Below are 18630 nucleotides of genomic sequence, written 5' to 3'. Positions count from 1 at the left end.
GTTTGTTTGTACTTTTGATTTATTGGCACTCCTGTTGAAGGCATTTGCTGTTTCATCTCTGAGAGGAGCGTTGGATTGTCATTGCCTAATTTAGAATTTAGTTTGTGGAGTTGTCTTTAGACAGCTCAGGAAATGTGAACCCAGCCTGGCTTCTTCAGAAGCCTTGTTGGCTGTACAGGCACCTAAATTAGGAGTCCAGGCTCCTTAAGAAATACCTATAACAAGTCTGTGATACTTTTTTTCCTCCTAAACTACCTGAGTGTGCAGGAACAAGTGAAATGAATGTGTACTCAGCAGACTTGTTTATCCAGGTTTCATTATCCTAAGAAATGCAAGTACTTCATTTGTGTCCCTCTCAAGCAGACATCATCCAGACAGGATGTGCTGGGCTAGCTCCAGAAGACCAGAGTTTTCCTTACTGCATCACACTTCCTTTAACCTGTTGGGATCAGTTTTGCTGTCATTTGGGGAAGTAAGAATGTGACTCCAAGCCCCTCTTCTGTGGAAGGTTGCGTTTCAAACTTCATTCTGTTTGTTGCTCTTGGATTCTGGGGTGCACCATTTAAATTGGAGGGTGTAGGGACTTCACAGTAAACCCCTCAGCTGGGTGCCCAGACATTTTTGGCAAAAGCTGTTGATGGGGAAGCAGGTGCTGACTCATGCAGCATAAGCATGTACAATCCAGTGTCTTTATTTACTCTGCCTGATATTTTCTTCTGGAAAACTGATGTCTTTTGAAATCTGTCAGATCCTGATGGTAGTAAATCCACAGGAGCAGATTTGAAAGAGAGGATAATCTGCTTTGAAAAGACATCTTACAGTTGTCCCTGATCTTAACTCCTGCCAGGTGCAGTTTCAAAGTGATTCAAAAAGATAAATAGATTTTTATTTTTCTCAAAACAAAAGGACCTTAATTAACTTGTACTTCATGCTTGTAAAGGTATAAAGTCTATCCTGAGGTAGACACACTCTTTTTCAACTCAGTGACTTGAGATAGAGTACTAAGTTGAGAGGTTTTTGGGTTTGGATTTTTTATTTGATAACAAAAGAAATAGATTTCTGAGCGTTGTTAAGTTCCAATGCTGTTAATTTATTGATTTTTTATTTTTTCCCTCTTTGGGTGACAAATATGAATAGCAGTTGACACTAAATAAAAATCTCCAGAAGTAGTTAAAACGAGCTCTGGATATTTTGACAGCTGTATCCTGCGTGGTGTTTGTGATGTTTTAGTATCACAGCTACCACAAGGAGAATGTTTGAAATTAAAATCACAAGTGCCAGAGTCTAGAAGTTGTATTGTTGCAGGTTTGGTGTTTTTTCAGCTTCTGCTTCAGTGAGGGATTCTGTGTAGAGAGAAAAAGAAAGTGTTTAAAGTTTAGATTACTATATCATTTCAGTGGAAATTAAATAAGCATTTTTTGAGGTATTTTCATTTGAGATGACCCTCACAGCATTCAAATTCTGAATACATAACACTGAAGAGTTGTAAAAATTGGTAATAAAACAATCCTGCAGAACATGATACTCAATTCTTTGGTACTGCTGCAGCCAAGTTTCTGCTAAGCAGTGCTGTCACTATGAGAGAGATTTGAGACATTTGCTGAAGCAAAATTGGGCAAAAAAAGCAACTTGTGGTTCTAAGCCTGTGCCTTCCAGTGGTTTCCTATTCTGCTCCTCAGTAAAACTCATTCTGTGCTTTAGAATACCTGGTGTGACCTATTTGCCCTTGAATTCTTTTCACATTACAGATGTGTCCACTTTCATACATGTGGATGCAAAATCTTTCACTACTGCTGTAAGTGGGAATGTATCTAAAATATTTTTAGAGTTCAGAAAGGTTAATAAAAAAAAAAAGAAAATACTCTTATTACTATTAAGAACAAGGTTAATTTTAAATATTTCTTAGATCTGATACCTGAAAGCAAGTGGCCCAATGTGCTTTTCTCAGGTGGAGCTTTGGGCTCCATAAAGGTGAGAACAATGAGCACAGTGGGAGTAGCAATACAAGCTTTCTAAAAAAGCTTTTCCATGTGTTTTAGTTTCTGTTGCTCTCAGTACTCTACCACAGTAGATCAGACTGCAAATGGCACTAAAGCTTAGTTGTCTTACAAACACCTCTGCAGCTCTAATTTAAAGGCATGGTGCTTTTGGTTTCTGCTCCCAAGATTGTCCTTTTAATTCCTGTTCTGGCCAGTGCATGCAGGGAAGGATTTAACCTGGCGTGGAGTAAGTCAGCTGTGTTGATTATCTGGAGTACCAACAATAAAACTGAGTGAAGTGCACACATATGTATATTTATTTATTTATTTTTTCTCTCTTACTTGAGTACTCAGCAGCCCTGAGATCTCTTTTCAGGTGGATGGAACCCATTACAATGTTAGTTTTCCACGTGTATGGAGAAATGTCTCTTTTCTGCCTGGAGCTGCAGCCTCTGGAACAGCGAGAGCTGGTGGTGTTGCTGTCACAGATCACAACATCACACTGAAGATAAACTGATGGAAAGCTCTGCAGGAACCTGAAGGCCCTAAATTTGAATCTTCCATGGTTTTCAAATGCTGGGTAGGTTACCACAATGTTATCTTTATTGCAGGTACAACAGAATGTACAGATCTGTTTAAGTAGTCCACTTACAATAATCATTCTAAGTGCTGTGAACTGTTAACTACAGCATTTAACCAGGGCACTGTTCGTACATGTGGGCATAAAATGGTGTGCTTTTTTCCTTTCCCCAGCATGATGGTGGTGCATGATGTTTTGCCTAGCTCTGTTTGTTGAACATCTTCAAATTTATCTGTAACTCACTTCCAACCACAGTCTACTAAAGAAGATAATGTGGAAGAGACAAAAGAAGTACAGTTGACATTTAGATTCCATTTCCTCACACATCAGGAGACTAATAAAATTAACCTTACCCACTTCTGATTAAGTCATATGTCAGTGATCCAAAATCAGGCTGTGGAGATGCTGTGCAGGTATCAATGAACACCTGGAGATTTGGGTCAGGGGAATGAAGAGTCACTTCAGCAAAGAGAGTTTGGTTCAAGTCTACGTAGTAGGGGAGGTTTTGTGTGGGCTTGGAGGGGAGGTTTTGTGTGGGCTTGGAGAGCTGATGTGACTCGTAGAAGGCCATGCTGCCATTGTACCTTCCCCCAGCAGCCATGTGTTGGGTGGCATTGTTTTTTGTTATGTAAATGACTTCTAAGGTTTCATTGTTCTTCATTCTGCAGGGATCTCTGTGTTCTGTCGATGCCATTGCCAGCTGGGAGCAGGGAGATGGTGTTGGTGTAAGTGATGCTGTGGCCTTCATCCTGGGAAAGGAACCGTGGGAAGGGCTCAGCTGGGATGGCATGAGCAGAGCAGTTGAAAGCAACTGTGGCTAAAGTTACAAACCTGCCCAGCTGTGCTTGTCACATGCTCAAGATACCATGGAAATGTGAAACAGGCTGCAACCAAAAAATGTTATCAACCCTCCTCCTGTTTTTTCAAAACACTGAACCAACCCAGGCAGCAAAAAGGTTAGGACATAGTGCATGGAGTGTGGGAAGTACTGAAGCTGTGCTCCAGTTACTCTTACCAAAGCAGTGTTAGGAACTAGCCCTTGGGAATCTCTTGGGGGTAAATTTGTGTGGATTCTCCCATATTTCTTTTGAAAGGTTCGTTGATCATCAGATTCTTAAAGAGGAAAAAATGTTTTTTGTACTTCAAGACAGGAAACATGGAACAAGATGAGCTGAGTGAAAGTAAAATCAACTTTCTCATATGCTATTCATGCACTGCTTTTACCAGCTCTTATCTTTCATAAGCTCTTACTGGCTTATTCATATTTTTATCTCACAGCTGGCCAGTGGGAAGGAGAAGATCACTGAATCTGTTATAACTGGTCTGCCAGATGGATCATTCTGCTGCAGGTAAGCTTCACTAAAGCCAAGGGAGGCCAGGTAAGACTTGCTGAGAATGATTCTCATGCTGTTTAAAGAGCATGTAAGGGTTGCTGCCATTGAAAAAGAATCAAACAAAACCAAAACTACGTTAGGACAAAGTGCTATGGTCATTTCTCACTTTGTCTAAATCCTTGAACTTGTCACATGATTTTGGATTTGTCAGTGAAAAAGCTCAGGCACACTTGAGGTCATGCAGAAAGTTGCACCAAAATTTCATGCTCAACTTCAGAACTAGAGCAAAAGCACTTAAAACTCATGCTGAAAGTTTAATTTAAAACCCAGTGACACAGAATGGGTCTCTGCCTTTATAAAAGGGAAAAGGAATCAGAGTGCTGATGCAGAATGGAGGGTGAGGAAATTGATTTATGTCAGACATTGAGGCTTTAGAAGCTCCTTTCCACCTCAGTTAATGAGAAGATGGACATGCAAGGATATAGGACCAATAAAGAAAATAAGGCCCAGCTCAGGGGAAAGGAGATTACAACACACCTAAACTCTGACTAACCAGTGCAGACCATTTCCCTGAGTACCTCAGGCAATGAACATTTAACCAGACAATAAGAGTTTATCTTTGCATTTTAGCATGGTAACAATGCCCGTTTTGTCCAAAAGAAAGAAAAACTCCGATTTTAAGTGGGGCTGGCCAAAAGAAAAGGACCCAAAAGTGAAAGAACAGGTTTTCTTTTGCACATGGGTCAGGAAATAACTTATGCTCTGTAGGTGAGACTAATGTGGGGTTTTTGTGTGTAACAAGGGTTAAATACAACCATTAAAAAGGTTTAAATCCTCAGTATCAACCATCAGTTCTTTTGGATGTTTCTAAGGGAAGAATCACATCATAAAAAGAATCAGCATCCTCTCCATGTATCAAGTGCACTCACTGTTGGGCTCCACAGGACCTGGCAGGGGAACACTGGAATACTGAGCTGAAAATCCTCTGTAGGAGTTGGTGTTGTCTGTGCACAGCACAACTGTCATCACGTTTGAAGAAGACTCAAATGTGGGCTGGGCACACCCACACACTTTCCCCAATAATCCAGAGTTCGTGGTGGGGCCATCAGAGACCGCTGTGAAGTCAAGCTGGCAGTTTCTGTCCAATTCCAGGCTGCAGACAGAGGAGAAATCATTCCAGGGAAATCTGAGTACAGATAGCTTTGATCATAATGGAGAGAGGATCCAGTGCAGATTAAGTCTCTGATGAGTTCCACTCAACTGAAGTAAAAGAATGGAGAACAGAACACCACAAATAGGCATTATTAAAACCAAATAAAGCATAGAAAAGTTATTACATTTCTCAATGCCAGGTGATGCAGGACACCTCAGCAACCCTCTTCAGCAAGGTTTGTCACCACAAGCACTTCAAGCCTCAGGCCTCATAAGTTCTCTTATGAAAAAAACCCACAACTCAACTATGTCTGACATCACTGGCATTACTCAGTTAGTTATGAAGCAGTTGAAGTAATGGCCATTGTATAGGAAACTTTAGAGAAAGTTTATAATCCACTCTGAGCATAGGGGCTCCTTTCTACTTTAAATCTAAAAATAATGGTCTAAAGCAGCCAGAGAATTTTCTATGCAGTGCATGCATTCCCAGATAAAATAGTCAGGCTTTCTGATGGACTCCAGAGGGAATGGAAAGGTTTAGGAGAGACTTTTACCATCACATATGAAACCTCCTCATTGTAAGAGCATTACAGGGTCAGCCCTCCCTACCTGCACTCTCTGGGGTTCTGTGGTCAGACACCATTGGAGCAGCTCTGCAGCAATACTTCATTATCCTACAATAACTACCTTCTTTTAATCAGTGAATTGCTGATCTGAGCACAGAATGGTGATCCCAGGCTGAGCAACCACCAGCTCTTTATTGTTTCTGATTGAACAAAGGAAAAGTGAACAAATCTCTTTCAAAAAGCAAAATGTTTCCCAGTTAGTCACCTGATTCCTGTTACTCCAACAGTGTTAATTTATAAAAACAAACCTACATTCCAGAGCAAAACCTCTTCAAAATCAAGTTCTTAAATTACAAAAATTGCCATAGGGTGGAATGTATAGAATTATTTGTTATTTACCATTTTAAATGCTTGCAGTTACATTTAGGTGTCACTATTGTGCATCAGCACATTAAAATAAGATTCACTTTAGAGATGTTTAACGTTTTGACCTTCAGTTGCCTGTATGAGACTCGTTGTGCAGAAATCAGTAAAATGTAACAGATAAACAGATTTCCATACCTGTGAATTCTATCGAGTTGCCTTCAGCAAGAGCCAGAGCAATGAAGAGAGGCAGGAGGAGGAACTGCCTGAGCAGCTGCATTTTGAAGGCAGCTGGGGAGGGCAGGCTTTGGCTTTTCTGACTTTTGTACCTCCTGCTGTTCCACTACCATCCTGTAGTAAATGGTATCATGGAGGGAAGGCTTAATCTCTCAGTCACTGGTTCTTTTTAACAGATACAAATGAGAAAGAAGCAGGTGGGCCCATTTTTTTAACTGGGCATTGTGTGGAGGAAGTTTAAAGTGCTTTTGTCAGCGTTTGTGGGTTCAAAGCACGTTTTTCAGTTGCTTTCATTGAGAGTCTGTTTGGGGGGTGTTGACATGAGCAGGAGTGTTGTGGAAGGGATTGACAGACTCCCTTGGGAGACACATTTGCAAATTTCTCTTAGCACTGCTCAGCAGGAGCTTGGTTTCTTCCACCTTCATTTTGACATCTCTCTCTTTAGGTTATACTGGGCAAAGCATTCCCTGTCCTTGCTGAGGATTCCTCAGGTTGTAAAGTGCAACTACTGTGAAAGAGTTGTCATGAATATATTGCTGAAACACACAGGGATGAGCAAGGCCAGATTCATGTTTTTCACACATTAAAAGAAAATTGCACTGCAACCACTTTGCAGACAAAACTTTCTTAGCCCCACGCTGGAAGCTACAAAAGAAAAAAGGAATCGGCCTCTCCTTCCTGAGGCAAGGAAATAGCACAGTCCTGAAAGCCTGAATTCCTTTTAGCACAACTTTAACAAAGTACCTGTTCCAATATATTTACCCTATTTTTTCTCATAAGGACGAGAGCTCTGAACTCGAGTGTTTCTCAGTGCAGCAGTGGGTTCCCAGTCTTTAAAGCTCCTGAGGCTGTGGCCGTGCCAGTGCCACAGGTGTGCTGTTACCTGGCCTTGGGTCGGGGTGGGACCTGCGGGGTGTGGAAGCAGCCAGGGCTCCCTCAGGAGCTGCCTGGGCTCTGTTCCAGCACGGACAGCACAAACCCCACAGCTGAGCAAACAGGGCTTCTTCCAACTTTACTAGAAAAGTCAAGTCCTTATTGAAACACAGCCAGGTGCTTTTCTTTCATAGCATTTTTTTTTTTTTTGACAAAACCATTTTCTTTTATAAGCAAACTAGTATATGGTGCATTTGTAATGATACTGTATTTCTAATCTCAGACCTATGCCTTCTTTAAAACAACTCTCTGATTTTTAACTCACTTTTAGAATTTTAAATGCAACTGTCTCTTCATCCTGAGATGTACTTACACTGCCTTTGAGTATGGAGGCATTGAACGTATGTTTAAAGATGTTGCACAGCATTTGAATTCCCTTTGGTTTCTGTAAATGCTACATTTGCATTTACTCTGTGTAGCCTTTTATTTCTTAAACCCATACATGTACTTACAAGAAATTTTCAAACGTTAACATCCATTTTGTGACTGGATGTGGATCTGCAGTGAATGTGTGAGCTGGCACGCGGATCCCTGCCAATCAATGCTGTGTCTATCAGAACCAAATGCACTTTAGATCATTACTGGTAAGAAGCAGAGCACAGTGGTGGAGTTTTGTATGAACTGAACACAATTAGAACTGGAAGAATATTGAGAGGGAAACAAAGTCTTGATGAGAAAAAACAGGCAGTTGATCCAATTATTTTTTGTCACTGGGAATATTTACTGAAGTTTAGGCTTTTACAGATCTGCTAGATAGATGTGAAATTAAGGAACCCAAGTACAGTTAAGATTAAATACCTCTACATTTACACCCACTAGTATATTTCTAGAAATCAGCAGCAGATCTTGGAACACAATGAACAGGTCTGGAGGTGGTCAACATTACGTCATGGCCAGAAAAGCAGCATTACTGGGGGATAATGATAATGACAACGTCGTTACTTGTGCTTCTCTTGGCTCTTCTCCTAGAGCCTGGGAAGCCTCGGGAAGGAGGCAGTCTGTTGCCTGGGAAGGGTCGGGGAGGAGGAAAAGGGAACCTGTTGTCTGGGAAGGGTCGGGGAGGACGAGGAGGTTGTGTGTTGCACCCTGATACTTTGCACCGTAGGCAAACTCTCTGGTTAGCAGGAGCTCTGTAACGGAACTGGACCAGCCTCTGGGCTGATGACTGCTGATTCCCACAGGTTGGGTCCCTTATGCACCTGAAAAAGGAAAAAAAAAAACCACATAAATTGTCATATAATGATTGTGACATGCTCACTAAGCCCATTTGTTTCCTTGGTTACAAGAAACTTTCCTTCGAAAATGTCCAGCTGTGATGTTAATCACAGCTCACAGCACTGAACTCCTAACACAGATGCCACTGCATGGAATTTGAATGTCTGTGGGTGTAATATGCATCACAACACATATGAACATCACACTTGTAAAGCACCTGGTGAATTCTGTTATCATATATTAAATCACATTATAAACTGTAAAGTGATGGGGTAGTGGAATTTTACTGGACACTCTGCTCTTGATCATGCTTAATTAACACAAACTAAAGGACAGCCCACCCTGGAAAGAAGGATTTTGGTTTTTGGAAGCTTAGAGCTGTTCATGAAGGATTCCCCTGAACAGCCAAGACAACACCAGCATCCCAGCCCCTCCAACATGTCTTTCAAACCCTGCCAGCATCATCTGGTGCCATAAATCAGTGACTACAGCAAGAATGGCTCCAGGGACTTCTGGATCAACAGACAGGCAGGAAGAATGCTGCAGAAATAGTGGTGTTTTGCAAAATTTTGGTATGATTAGGAACTGGTAGTATGGGCATGATGGAGCAGTCAAATCAAGTTGAACCTGTGTATTTGAAGGGTGTAAGAAAATGGTGTGAAATCATGTTTGGGGCAACCTCACATGCATGAATAAATATTTACCCTTCCACTGTTGCTCTTGGCATCCCAGGTCTCCTTGGCTGGCACAGGTCCTTCAAGTACGTCAGCAACACCAGCTTCATGTAGTTAGGCAGGGGAATAAGGTCTGCTGCAGAGGAAGGAATTGAATGTTGATACACCAGAAGTAAACACAGAGCAAAATGCAGCATGTATGAAGTACTGGCCTGCTTTGCAAATTTAAATGTGGGCCTGGAACAGCAGCTGAGTGGGGAGGAAATGAAATTCTCTCTCTTTGATGATGTTCCATTAAAAGCTCAGTTCTCCCTCCTACAACTAACCCCGAGGTTAGTGGTAGTGTTTTGTTGTGAAAGAGGGTGAGCTCACTGGAATCATGAGCCTGTCTCTTTGCCTGTGAGCCCTCCAGAGCACAGGGCACGGGCTGGGCAGCAGCTGGCAGGTTATGGGAGGATATTTCAAGTGGTGCAGACCTAGGGCAGCTCATCCCCTTGGCACCCACCACTCAGGATGGTTCTGCTGCCAGCCCTGTATCAGTGGCATGTGGTCTGTGGCTAAGCCATGGCATTCCCAATCTCTCTGCCTCCATCCAGCCTCTCCCTCTTCCCCTGAACTCAGATCCCCTCTGCCAATGGGAACAAGACTGAATTCTGTTTATACCTCTCTGTGATAATCCCCTGCTCAAATGTCTGCTTTGCACCTGATGTTCAGTTAGTTTCCTGTGTGTTTTGCCAAAGCAGCCAAGTGCCTTTTATCAAAGTGTAGCTGATATGGCCAGACTCTAAAAGAATCCCTTAACCTGCTCCATAAGAAACTGAGGCAGAATGTTATCAATTAGTGAGCAGAATGTGCTATTTGATTTTTTCAAAAGGTAAAGCCCCCTGTAGAAAACTAAGGCTCAAAGCAAATACCACTGAATATGTCAGAAGGATTCCCACTGACTCAGCTTTCAGTGAGGATGCAGCTTTGAAAGTGCACGGGGGCTGACTTTGTAGGAGTGAGGTCATCTGGAGCAAATCTGAATTTATATTGGTGTCATGTGTCTGCCCCAGTGAATTCCAATTCCTTAGAGCTTTCAGCAGAGCAGGTATTCCTCCTGTATCAATACCAACAGCGTTTTTGATCCCTTGATTTGTGTGGAAGCCCAAGGAATTATCCCTGAAGTTAAATACTGGATCCATGAGCTGAGGAATGCTGTGGAGACATGGAGCCTTGCCAGCACATCATCAGATCCCAGGTTTGGTAGAGAATTAAGGGTATAAACCAGGGTAACTCTGCATCACTTACTAGTGGCAATGGCTGTTGTTGTTTCAGGAGTTGGAGGGACTGATGGAGCAGGTGAGCTTGTCCCTGTGAGAAGAGAAAATATGAAGCTAAACACTGTCCATGTTCTAAATACATGGATGACTCACATGAAATGTAGTAAACTGCTCACCACAGTTGAATAAATGACCAGAAATTAATACCTGGGTTTTCAGCTGCTGTGGACTCGGCCGTGGCTGTCAAACAGAAAACAAGAGCCACACTTCAGTGTCTGTTCCATTACTGTGTGGGCAAAGCCAGGGCTGTCAAAGGGGAGGGGAGCAGGAGTTCACTCAAGCTGATGCTTGATCCTGACATTCTGATCAATATACTGAAGCCACACATACCTGCTGCTCCAGGTGTTGTGTTTTCTGCAGAGGCTGATTGGGGAATTGGGAGAAAACAAAACTACAGGTCAAAAACTGTTTTCCCAGTGCTGGGAGGTGAGAAACACCCAAACTTCAGGAGACTTACAGGTCTCACTCGGGGGGACTGGACAATGGTGCTGCTGCCCAGGGCAAAGTTCTAGAGTGGGAGCAGCCTCAGTGGGAGGAAAACCACATCCCTGTGCTGCCTCTGCCGGGCTCTGGCCATGTGACAGCCCTGGAAGCCTGGGGCTGTTTGCTAAACACCGCTTTGGGGGCTGGGGTCACTGGGATAAAGTTTCTAACACACAGTGCCCGCACACTGCCGTGTGCTGGTGAGGGCTGTGCCAGCACCTCAGTGGGCACTGAACCAGCCCATTCCCATGGGAAACACATGCCAGTTTGTGCAGCGATTGGGATGCAGCTCTGGGAGGCGCAGGAAGGCTGGTTTCCCGGGAATGGGATGATCAAGTGCAAATCTGAATTTATATTAATGTAGTGTGTCTGCCCCTTCCCGAGTGCCCTCACCAGGGCCAATGTTTCCCCTTTGCTCCTTTATTGTGTCTGGAAGCCAAAGGAAAGGCAATTGGGATTATGTCCCATTCTAATAGTTAAACCCATGATATTAAACACACAGTGGAGACAGGGAGCCAGTCAATACATGATCAGAGCAAGGCAGACAGCTAAACACGTGAGCCAGAGCAACACTGTATTACTTACAAGCAGTAGTGTCTGCTGGTGCAGTAGATGCTGCTGCTGTGAGAAAGAAAAGATGAATTTAAATAATGTCTGCATGTTAAATGTATATTTTTCCCCCAACACCTGTAGCATGTAGGCCATAGTTATGCTTTATTACTTACTGTTGGTAATGTCTGCTGGTGCAGCACTAAGATCGACTGCTGCTGTGAGAAAGAAAAGGTGAAATGAAATTTTATGTGCATGTTAAATGTATGGTTTTTCCCCCAAGACTAATAGCATGTACGTCAGAGTAATGCTATTTTACTTACAAGCAGTTGTGCCCCCGGGTTCAGCAGTAGGAGAGACTGCTGCTGTGAGAGAGAAAAGATTAAATCAAATATTGTGTGCATTTTAAATGTATATTTTTTTTCCACCAAGGGCCATAGCATATAAGCCAGAGTAATGCTGTTTTACTTAATACAGAAAGAAAAGGTGCAATTAAATATTGCCTACATTTTAACTATATACTTTTCCTCTGAGACCTACAGCATTTCCTGTTTATGGGAAATCAGGGCTATGAAGGCTGAGATATAGTTATGGCAGAGCCAAATTTTTATGGGATACCTTGCAATCTAAAGGAATATGGTTTGGGTTTGTTTTTCTTTTTCCCATCCTTTAAATACTGCCTGGTTCAGCCTCTCTCCCCATCCTTGCTGACCCTCTGGCATAACAGATGGTTGGCACAGCCCCACTTCCCCAAAACAGTGGCAGAGCTATTTCCTCAGCCCAGGCTAATTTCTGAGAGCTGGGTGCTTACAGAACACTCCACACATTTATCTCCCTTTCACAGGGAAAGGCTTTCAGAGATCTGAAGTTCCAAATTAGTTTTATGGGCCTGGAGTGTATTTTTCTTTCAGAGAGAGAAATCAGAGACACCACCACCAACATAATTTGGGTCCCTCCTGTTTTGTGGCCATCATAAACTGCACCACGTGCTCACACCTGTCTCACCCCTTGGTGGGGCAGGTGTTACAAGGTTTTCATTTTGGGACCTTTTGCTGTCACCTGGCAGCCATTTGTGACCAACTAATGCACATCTATCGCAGATGAGGGCCGTGTTTCCTAGAACTCTTTGTCCCTAGTTCCTTTTTGCTGACCATGATCAAAGCTCCTTCCACCCCAGCACCATGCCAAGGATTTACTTCTGCAGAAGTTGGCTGTAAAGAGCTGTAAACGTGCTTGACTCATTCCCCAAGATCTAGTTCTAAACAACACTGCCAAATACGAGACAATTGAGAGAAATGCTAATCAAGCTGTTGATCCAGGTGCTGAGTATTCATCAGCGATGGTGAAAGGTGTTAAATAGAAATTTAAGACTATTTTAAGACTGCATCAGCTGTCTAAATCCAGGTGGGAATAGTGAGAAAGAGGCAGGTTAAAAATTCTCTATTCAGATCCAGAGCTTGAATTGCAGGCAAACATGAATTTGTTGTTATTCAGCTGGTATTAAAAATGGCTTTATGGGAGGGAGTTGCCTTTCCCATTAAAGTTTCTAAATAAATTAATTATTTCATTAATCTGAAATATGATCAGCAATCTCAAATTTTTAGGGGACTTTTTCAGAAAATAAAGGACTGATTAAATGGCAGTCTTAAGAATCTTTAATGTATTCTTGTTGGGTGCCTATAGACAGCTGAACAGCCACTTTTCACTTTCAGCAAATCAATAAAAGAAAACAATCAGTACCTGTATCTCTTTAAAGAAAAATCTTTGTTAAATGTCGAATATAATCAAAGGAATCAGTGAGCACTTAATTTTCATGCAACTTTAACACAGTTTACCTGCAATAAGTACAAATTAAAGTATTTAAGTTATTAGAGCTGGAAAGGAGCCTTTTTTTCCCTTTAACCATTGAACAGCAACACTGATACACATGGTGTCTATAAGTAAAATGAAATTTTCTGAATAAGCAAGACAATCTCATCAAAGCTCTGTAAAATAGTCTTCTAAGAAGGAAACTTTTTGTTTCTATCCTTTTGAAAGTGAGATGAGTGGCAGGAAAAAGGTAGAAAAAGAGCGACTGATATTTCTTCACTGCGCTGAAGGGTTTTTGGCTGTTAATTTTTAAGACAACATTCACAGAATTTAGGATAGATCCTAGATCTGGAACATGAAAACACTGTTTGAAATAAGGTTAATGGGTGGAGCAGCGAGTAAATCTCTGTTAAACTTCCTAGCGCTGGCCCTGAGTCACAGCTGTGGATTCTGACAGCAGAAGTAAGGCTGTAGAAGACAAGCAGTGTTAAAAAGAAGTTTTAAAGAGAGGAATTATCAGTTGCCTTGGAAATTGTTTATCATGTTATGCAGCATCTTGGAGTAGCAGATGGTGCGGGTGTTACACAGCCACAGCTCCCAGACCATGAGAACAGGGACAACTTGGAGGAATGGTTCAAGAACACAGAAGGCTTGAGAATCATGAGCTCTGAGGGAAGCTTGAAAGAGCTGAATTTAGTTTATGTAGGAAGTGTCTGTCACTACTCTGAACAGGATGGCCACAAGTCCCTTTGCACCCCCGAGTCTGGGAAAGAGAAAAGAGGAACTGCAGAAAATACATGTAAATAAAAGATGTTTAAATAGAGCGTCCCAGCCTTTTTTGTGGTTAATTATAGGTCAATTCAGAGGCAGAGTACATAAACATCTCCCTGGGGGGAGGTTTGCATAGGGGTTTAAATGTACTAATGGCATCAATTCCTGCTTTGTTAGAGCAGGAGGTGGGACAGCCTGTGCTGGAGGGGAAGGTCCCAGCTCAGCTGCTGTCTGATTCAAAACAGCCCTGTCTGGTGAAATCGTGATTTGAAGATTTTTTTAATATATAAGAAAATATTTCATAAACTCATTAAATCAACCCTTCATTAAAAGGTTGCGAAGTGTTTTACAAAATAGGTGCCCCAACCCAGAGCATGGGGCAAGGTGGGGTGTGGGCACACGCACTGCAGCACCATCAGCTGTGCCTGGCTCTTCCTTACCTTCACTCCCTGTAAACAGCAGTGCTGGAGGTGGCTCAGCACTGCCTGTGGCTGATGTGCTCAAATTGCCTGCTTCTGTGGCAGAAAAATCTGTTGAAACTTTTGCCATACAGTCTGTCTGTCCCTTAGCTCACCGAGGCTCCAAATTGATTTTGCAACTCAGAATTTGCCTATATAAGCTGTGTTTAGGATTCCTGGTGTAGTTACTGCCTCAGGCTCTGCATTCACTGAGGTGGATTCAAAGGAGGATTTTGAAGGGACTGTGAAAGTGTTGAGGAAATACATTACTTGACAAAAACATCAGTCAGTGATAGAAAATAGAGCTGATGGTTGCTGATATGATTTTGATTATGTCCTTGAAGGAAAACAGACTTGGGTTGTAGCCTCTAAAATCCGGTAATTTGAGTCAAAATACTCAGATGAGGTCATATTTTGTTAAGATTGAATATAAGCTGAATTTTTCTTCACTGAGACAATGAACTAGCAATTGACTGATCTTGAGGTTTATTCATTTATTTTAATCCTACAAATGTAATTTATTTTGAACAAACTCAAGCACTAATTTTAGATTTTATGGCGTTGTGTCTGTATCTTACCTTCAGCCACTGTGGAAAGGATTTTTGCAGCTGAGGTAGTCACACCTTCTACATATAGGGCAGGTGACAAGTTTGATTCTGAAGTATCTTCAGAGGCTGTGAGAAAAAGGAAGAAATATAGAAACAAGAGGGAAAGAGCCAGAGGTAAGGCTGAAAGACTGAGAGCAGCTCTTGATGAATTTAATTGTCTTCAGATTCCGTAGTTCCAAGTGTGCCCCATCCAGCTCCCCTTGCAGCAGGCTCTGCCCACAGCACTCACAGCCCCCATCTGGGTGGTGGCAGCAGATTGGCACTGAGCAGGCTGAGTTCAAACAAGCACCAGCTGCACTGAGAGATGCTGATTTTGCAGCATATCTTGGCTTCTCCACTGATGTCCCCTCCTAACTCAAACCTACAACCACCCTTTTCTGACATGCAGCATATTGTGCAAATGCCCTTTACCTGCCTCTGGCGTAGCTGGGATTTCTGATGCCCTGCTTTCCTTCGTGGTGCTGGTGGAAGGAGGGGAGGCAGTTGTGCTAGGGAAGGCTGAAAGGGTGAGAAATTAAATGGCTGCGAGCAGCAATTAAAAGCTTAAAAGTGACTTGAAGAGCTTTTGACTTGCTTTAGGTCTCAGGCTTAATAAAAAAACTGATCTAGTGGGTGGTATCCCTGCCCATGGGAGAGGGTTGGATCTTTAAGGTCCCTTCCAGCCCAAACCATTCCATGATGATCAGTCTGCTGAATAAATGGAGAGGCTGAGGGAAATGAGTGCAAATGCCTGGCTGTGATCCTTAACATTGCCAGAGCTTTTATGAATTTTGGACACACAAAATGACAGTGAGCTGGACAGTTTTTCTTTGCAAATTTATAAGTGTATTCTTTATAGCTACAACTGAGAGATATTAATCAGCAAGTACATGTATCCCTGCCGTGTCCTGACAGGCTGGTATTTTTCAAGTGAAGACGTTGTAGGGGGGTTGTTCCTTCACAAAGGAGCAACTAAGGACAACTGTGTTGTCTGCTATGAGGATATTTACAGATTTACATGGTCACATCTTAATTTAGCTGAAAACCCCAAATTACCAGAGTGTTTGTTCTGAAAAGCCAATGCAGAATGGCTGCTCTTACCTCCATCAGCTGTGGCTGGGATTTTGGGAGCTGATGTAGTGATTTCCTCTGCGACAGTCCTGGGTGCAGAAGATGCATCTGGGGCCATTTGAGGAAATACAAAGCAGAGAGAGATTGGCAGAAATTAGGAGTGACCATGTGAATGGAGGTCTTGATGAAGGTGAACAGCTTTGTGGGACAGTGAGTCATTGCACAGCTTTTTGATTTTGATTACAAAAAATTACTTTCACCTCATTTAATATTTATTAACAAAGGCAGTCGATCCCTGTGGTGTTTCTGACTGCTTTGTTTCACTACTAGAGGTGCAGTAGTCACTTGGAAAGGTGCAAAGGGGCCACTGTGAAGGGGAATAAAACATGGGATTTGTCTTGTGCTTTGGGAGTGAATTCCAGCCCCTATGTGTGCCTCACCTTCCTTGAGGGCTGCCACGGTCTCTGGAGCAGGCGATGTCTCAGACTGTGCTGGGGTTGAGCTGGATGCAGGGGAGGAACCTGCAGAGACATGGCAAAGATCTGTGAAAGCATTCATACTTTGGGTTTCATGGGAAAGAAAGCCACATCCCTGGACTTTAACTTTTGCTCGTGTGGCTCAGAACAACAGCTTCCAGCAGTCGTTGTAAGTGAACTTGGGAGAATTGTGTTCCTCCTGTCTGCTTTAAACAAGTTGCATCTGTTGCTCAAAATTTCCACATGTGACATTTGCAGCTTGTTTTTTAACCTTGCCTTTACCAGCAGAAATCAGGGGTTCTGTGGTAGTTGTCGCAGTTGCTACTGTGTTAAAACCTTAAGAATAAATGGTTTGTGGAACCAGCTTTTCATTTCTGTGTTACATAAAGTGTAATAAAAAATAATCATGATTCTATGGTTCTGCATGATAGAAAACTGCATTTTAGCACCTGCTCGTCTGTGACTGTGTGTATGAAGAGCATAAGTAACACCTAGAAATCCCAAGAAACATGAGTTGAATCTGTACATTAAGGTTTCCAGGTTGTTATTATTATTTCAGCAGAAAAATGGAATCAGAACTTAGACCTGGAGTGTAAAGACTTGCCTCATGTTTTCACTGATTATTAGTAGGTAAGAGGCAAACACAGCTTGTATTAGCAATGCAAAGAGCAGAAATAATGTTGCAGTGGATGAATAAATAGTAATTTGGAGCAATAACTTGTAATTCAGAGCATGTGCCTTTCTAGAAAACTGTCTGCCAAGGAGCTGTAACCACATGATTTTTTGAGTTAAAAGTTAGACTCTGAGCATTGGGGAGGTTGTAAAGAGCTAATGGGCTCCTGTCCCAAAAGCCCTAGCTTACCTGTCGGTGCAACTGTGGAGTGCATTGCATCTGTGAACAGCAAAAAAGCACAAAATTTTACTTTATTGGGCAGTTATTTATATTATGTATTTATGACAAGAATTATTTTTGTTTCCTCTCACACATGTCTGGTTTTCAACTTACTCTCTCCTTACTCTTTGTCTTTCTTATCTTGGGGGTTGGCTGTAATCAGATGTTGACTAAAGTGGTCCTGAGCTACCTGCTTTTCACTGTTTTCCTACTCAGGGCTTGCTGTCCAATCTTGGTATTTTGTCCAAGACATCTTTTGCTCTTCCATCACTCAGACCTAAGCACAAGAAGCGCCCCTCCCTCCACATTTCAGCCCTGGCCTGATTTCCAAGCTCCACCCTGATGTTTCTTGCATTTATGGCGAACAGGATAGTCCGAGGTGTTTTTTTCTTATTATTATATTTTATTTTTATTATTATTTTTAGTTTTACCTGAGCAGATGACACCAACATCCTCATTGAGTCCACAGTTGTGCCTGCCCCAGCCGGCGTGCCGGCAGTCCCAAAGGTGGGATTCAGTTCCTCTACACTGCACATCATCCAACTGGATATTTTTTCCACTGGGGCCAAAGTAAGACAGTCCCAGCACAGAGACAGCTTGGCCACAGTTAAGTTGTCTGCACACAACGTTGGCACTGTTCATATTGAAATAATCATCACAGACTGTGCCCCATTTTCCATCATGATAAACTTCAACCCTCCCGGTGCATCGGGACCCTCCAGATTCCAGTCTCAGCTGTGGCTGTGGTGGAACTAAAGCAAAAGTTGACAGGTAAATCTCAATTTGTTTATTTATAGCTAAACCTCTGGTGTCTAAGCTTGCATCCCCATGGCTCTGCTGCGTGCAGGGCCTGATCTACCCTGGTAGGGTATGGCTGGCTGTGCTGCTGAGGCACAGCTCACCCAGAGCTGGCTCAGGGAACTCCGCACATCTGCCAGGTACGTTCACACTCAGGAGCTCATCTCTCACCTTTGTGTTGAAATTTGTCTTTAATCCAATCTGAAAATTTCTTCCATAGTGAATCTGTGTCTCCATCTGGCGGGTTCCACCAGGCTCCACTTGCTGTGGCAGAGAAGGAAACATATTAGCCCTGACATAATACATCAAACTCTTGTTTTGTAAATAATTCTATGCAGCCAGACCTTAATCTACACTCTGTGATATCATCTTTTTTTGTAA

At 42.5% G+C, this 18630-nt stretch overlaps 2 protein-coding genes across 9 annotated transcripts; both read right to left on the bottom strand.

The window, feature by feature from the left end:
• Positions 1–10: 10 nt before the first annotated feature.
• On the bottom strand, positions 11–7361 carry CUZD1 (CUB and zona pellucida like domains 1). The gene is given in 8 exon segments (XM_069020493.1): positions 11–1343; positions 2322–2590; positions 2913–3227; positions 3229–3322; positions 3833–3991; positions 4823–5046; positions 5934–5955; positions 6173–7361. Coding segments are annotated over 8 exon segments (1338 nt in total). The 5' UTR covers positions 6255–7361; the 3' UTR covers positions 11–1170.
• Positions 7362–7383: 22 nt separating this feature from the next.
• On the bottom strand, positions 7384–16722 carry LOC138112700 (uncharacterized). Of its 8 annotated transcripts, none has more exons than XM_069020202.1 (12): positions 16524–16722; positions 16114–16191; positions 15445–15531; positions 15004–15099; positions 11711–11752; positions 11564–11605; positions 11424–11459; positions 10686–10718; positions 10503–10535; positions 10324–10386; positions 9064–9166; positions 7384–8343 (listed from the first exon to the last, which is right to left on the bottom strand). In XM_069020202.1, exons 1-12 carry the CDS (start codon positions 16639–16641, stop codon positions 8052–8054), a joined length of 1023 nt encoding a protein of 340 aa, XP_068876303.1. In that variant the 5' UTR covers positions 16642–16722; the 3' UTR covers positions 7384–8051. The 8 variants fall into 8 exon arrangements, with proteins under 8 accessions (XP_068876303.1, XP_068876302.1, XP_068876301.1 ...); XM_069020201.1 differs by having other exon boundaries at positions 7385–8343; positions 9064–9169; positions 11564–11602; positions 16524–16720; XM_069020200.1 differs by having other exon boundaries at positions 7385–8343; positions 9064–9169; positions 11711–11749; positions 16524–16720.
• Between the last annotated feature and the right edge of the window lie 1908 nt (positions 16723–18630).

This window comes from Aphelocoma coerulescens, chromosome 6 (genome assembly GCF_041296385.1).
Source record: "Aphelocoma coerulescens isolate FSJ_1873_10779 chromosome 6, UR_Acoe_1.0, whole genome shotgun sequence".
Taxonomy (NCBI): domain Eukaryota; kingdom Metazoa; phylum Chordata; class Aves; order Passeriformes; family Corvidae; genus Aphelocoma; species Aphelocoma coerulescens.
The sequence above is the reverse complement of the archived record's forward strand: the minus strand, read 5'-3'. Positions and strand labels throughout refer to the sequence as shown.

Bases quoted from the DNA above. Each gene is read 5' to 3' on its own strand.
- LOC138112700 (XM_069020199.1), bottom strand. From the start codon at position 16,641: ATGAATGCTTTCACAGATCTTTGCCATGTCTCTGCAGGTTCCTCCCCT. The intron at 15,100-15,444 runs GTAAAGGGCATT...TTTTTCTCACAG, and splicing joins CCCAGCTACGCCAGAGGCAG to CCTCTGAAGATACTTCAGAA. The intron at 10,719-11,423 runs GTAAGTAATACA...TTCCCCAATCAG, and splicing joins ACCAGCAGACACTACTGCTT to CCTCTGCAGAAAACACAACA.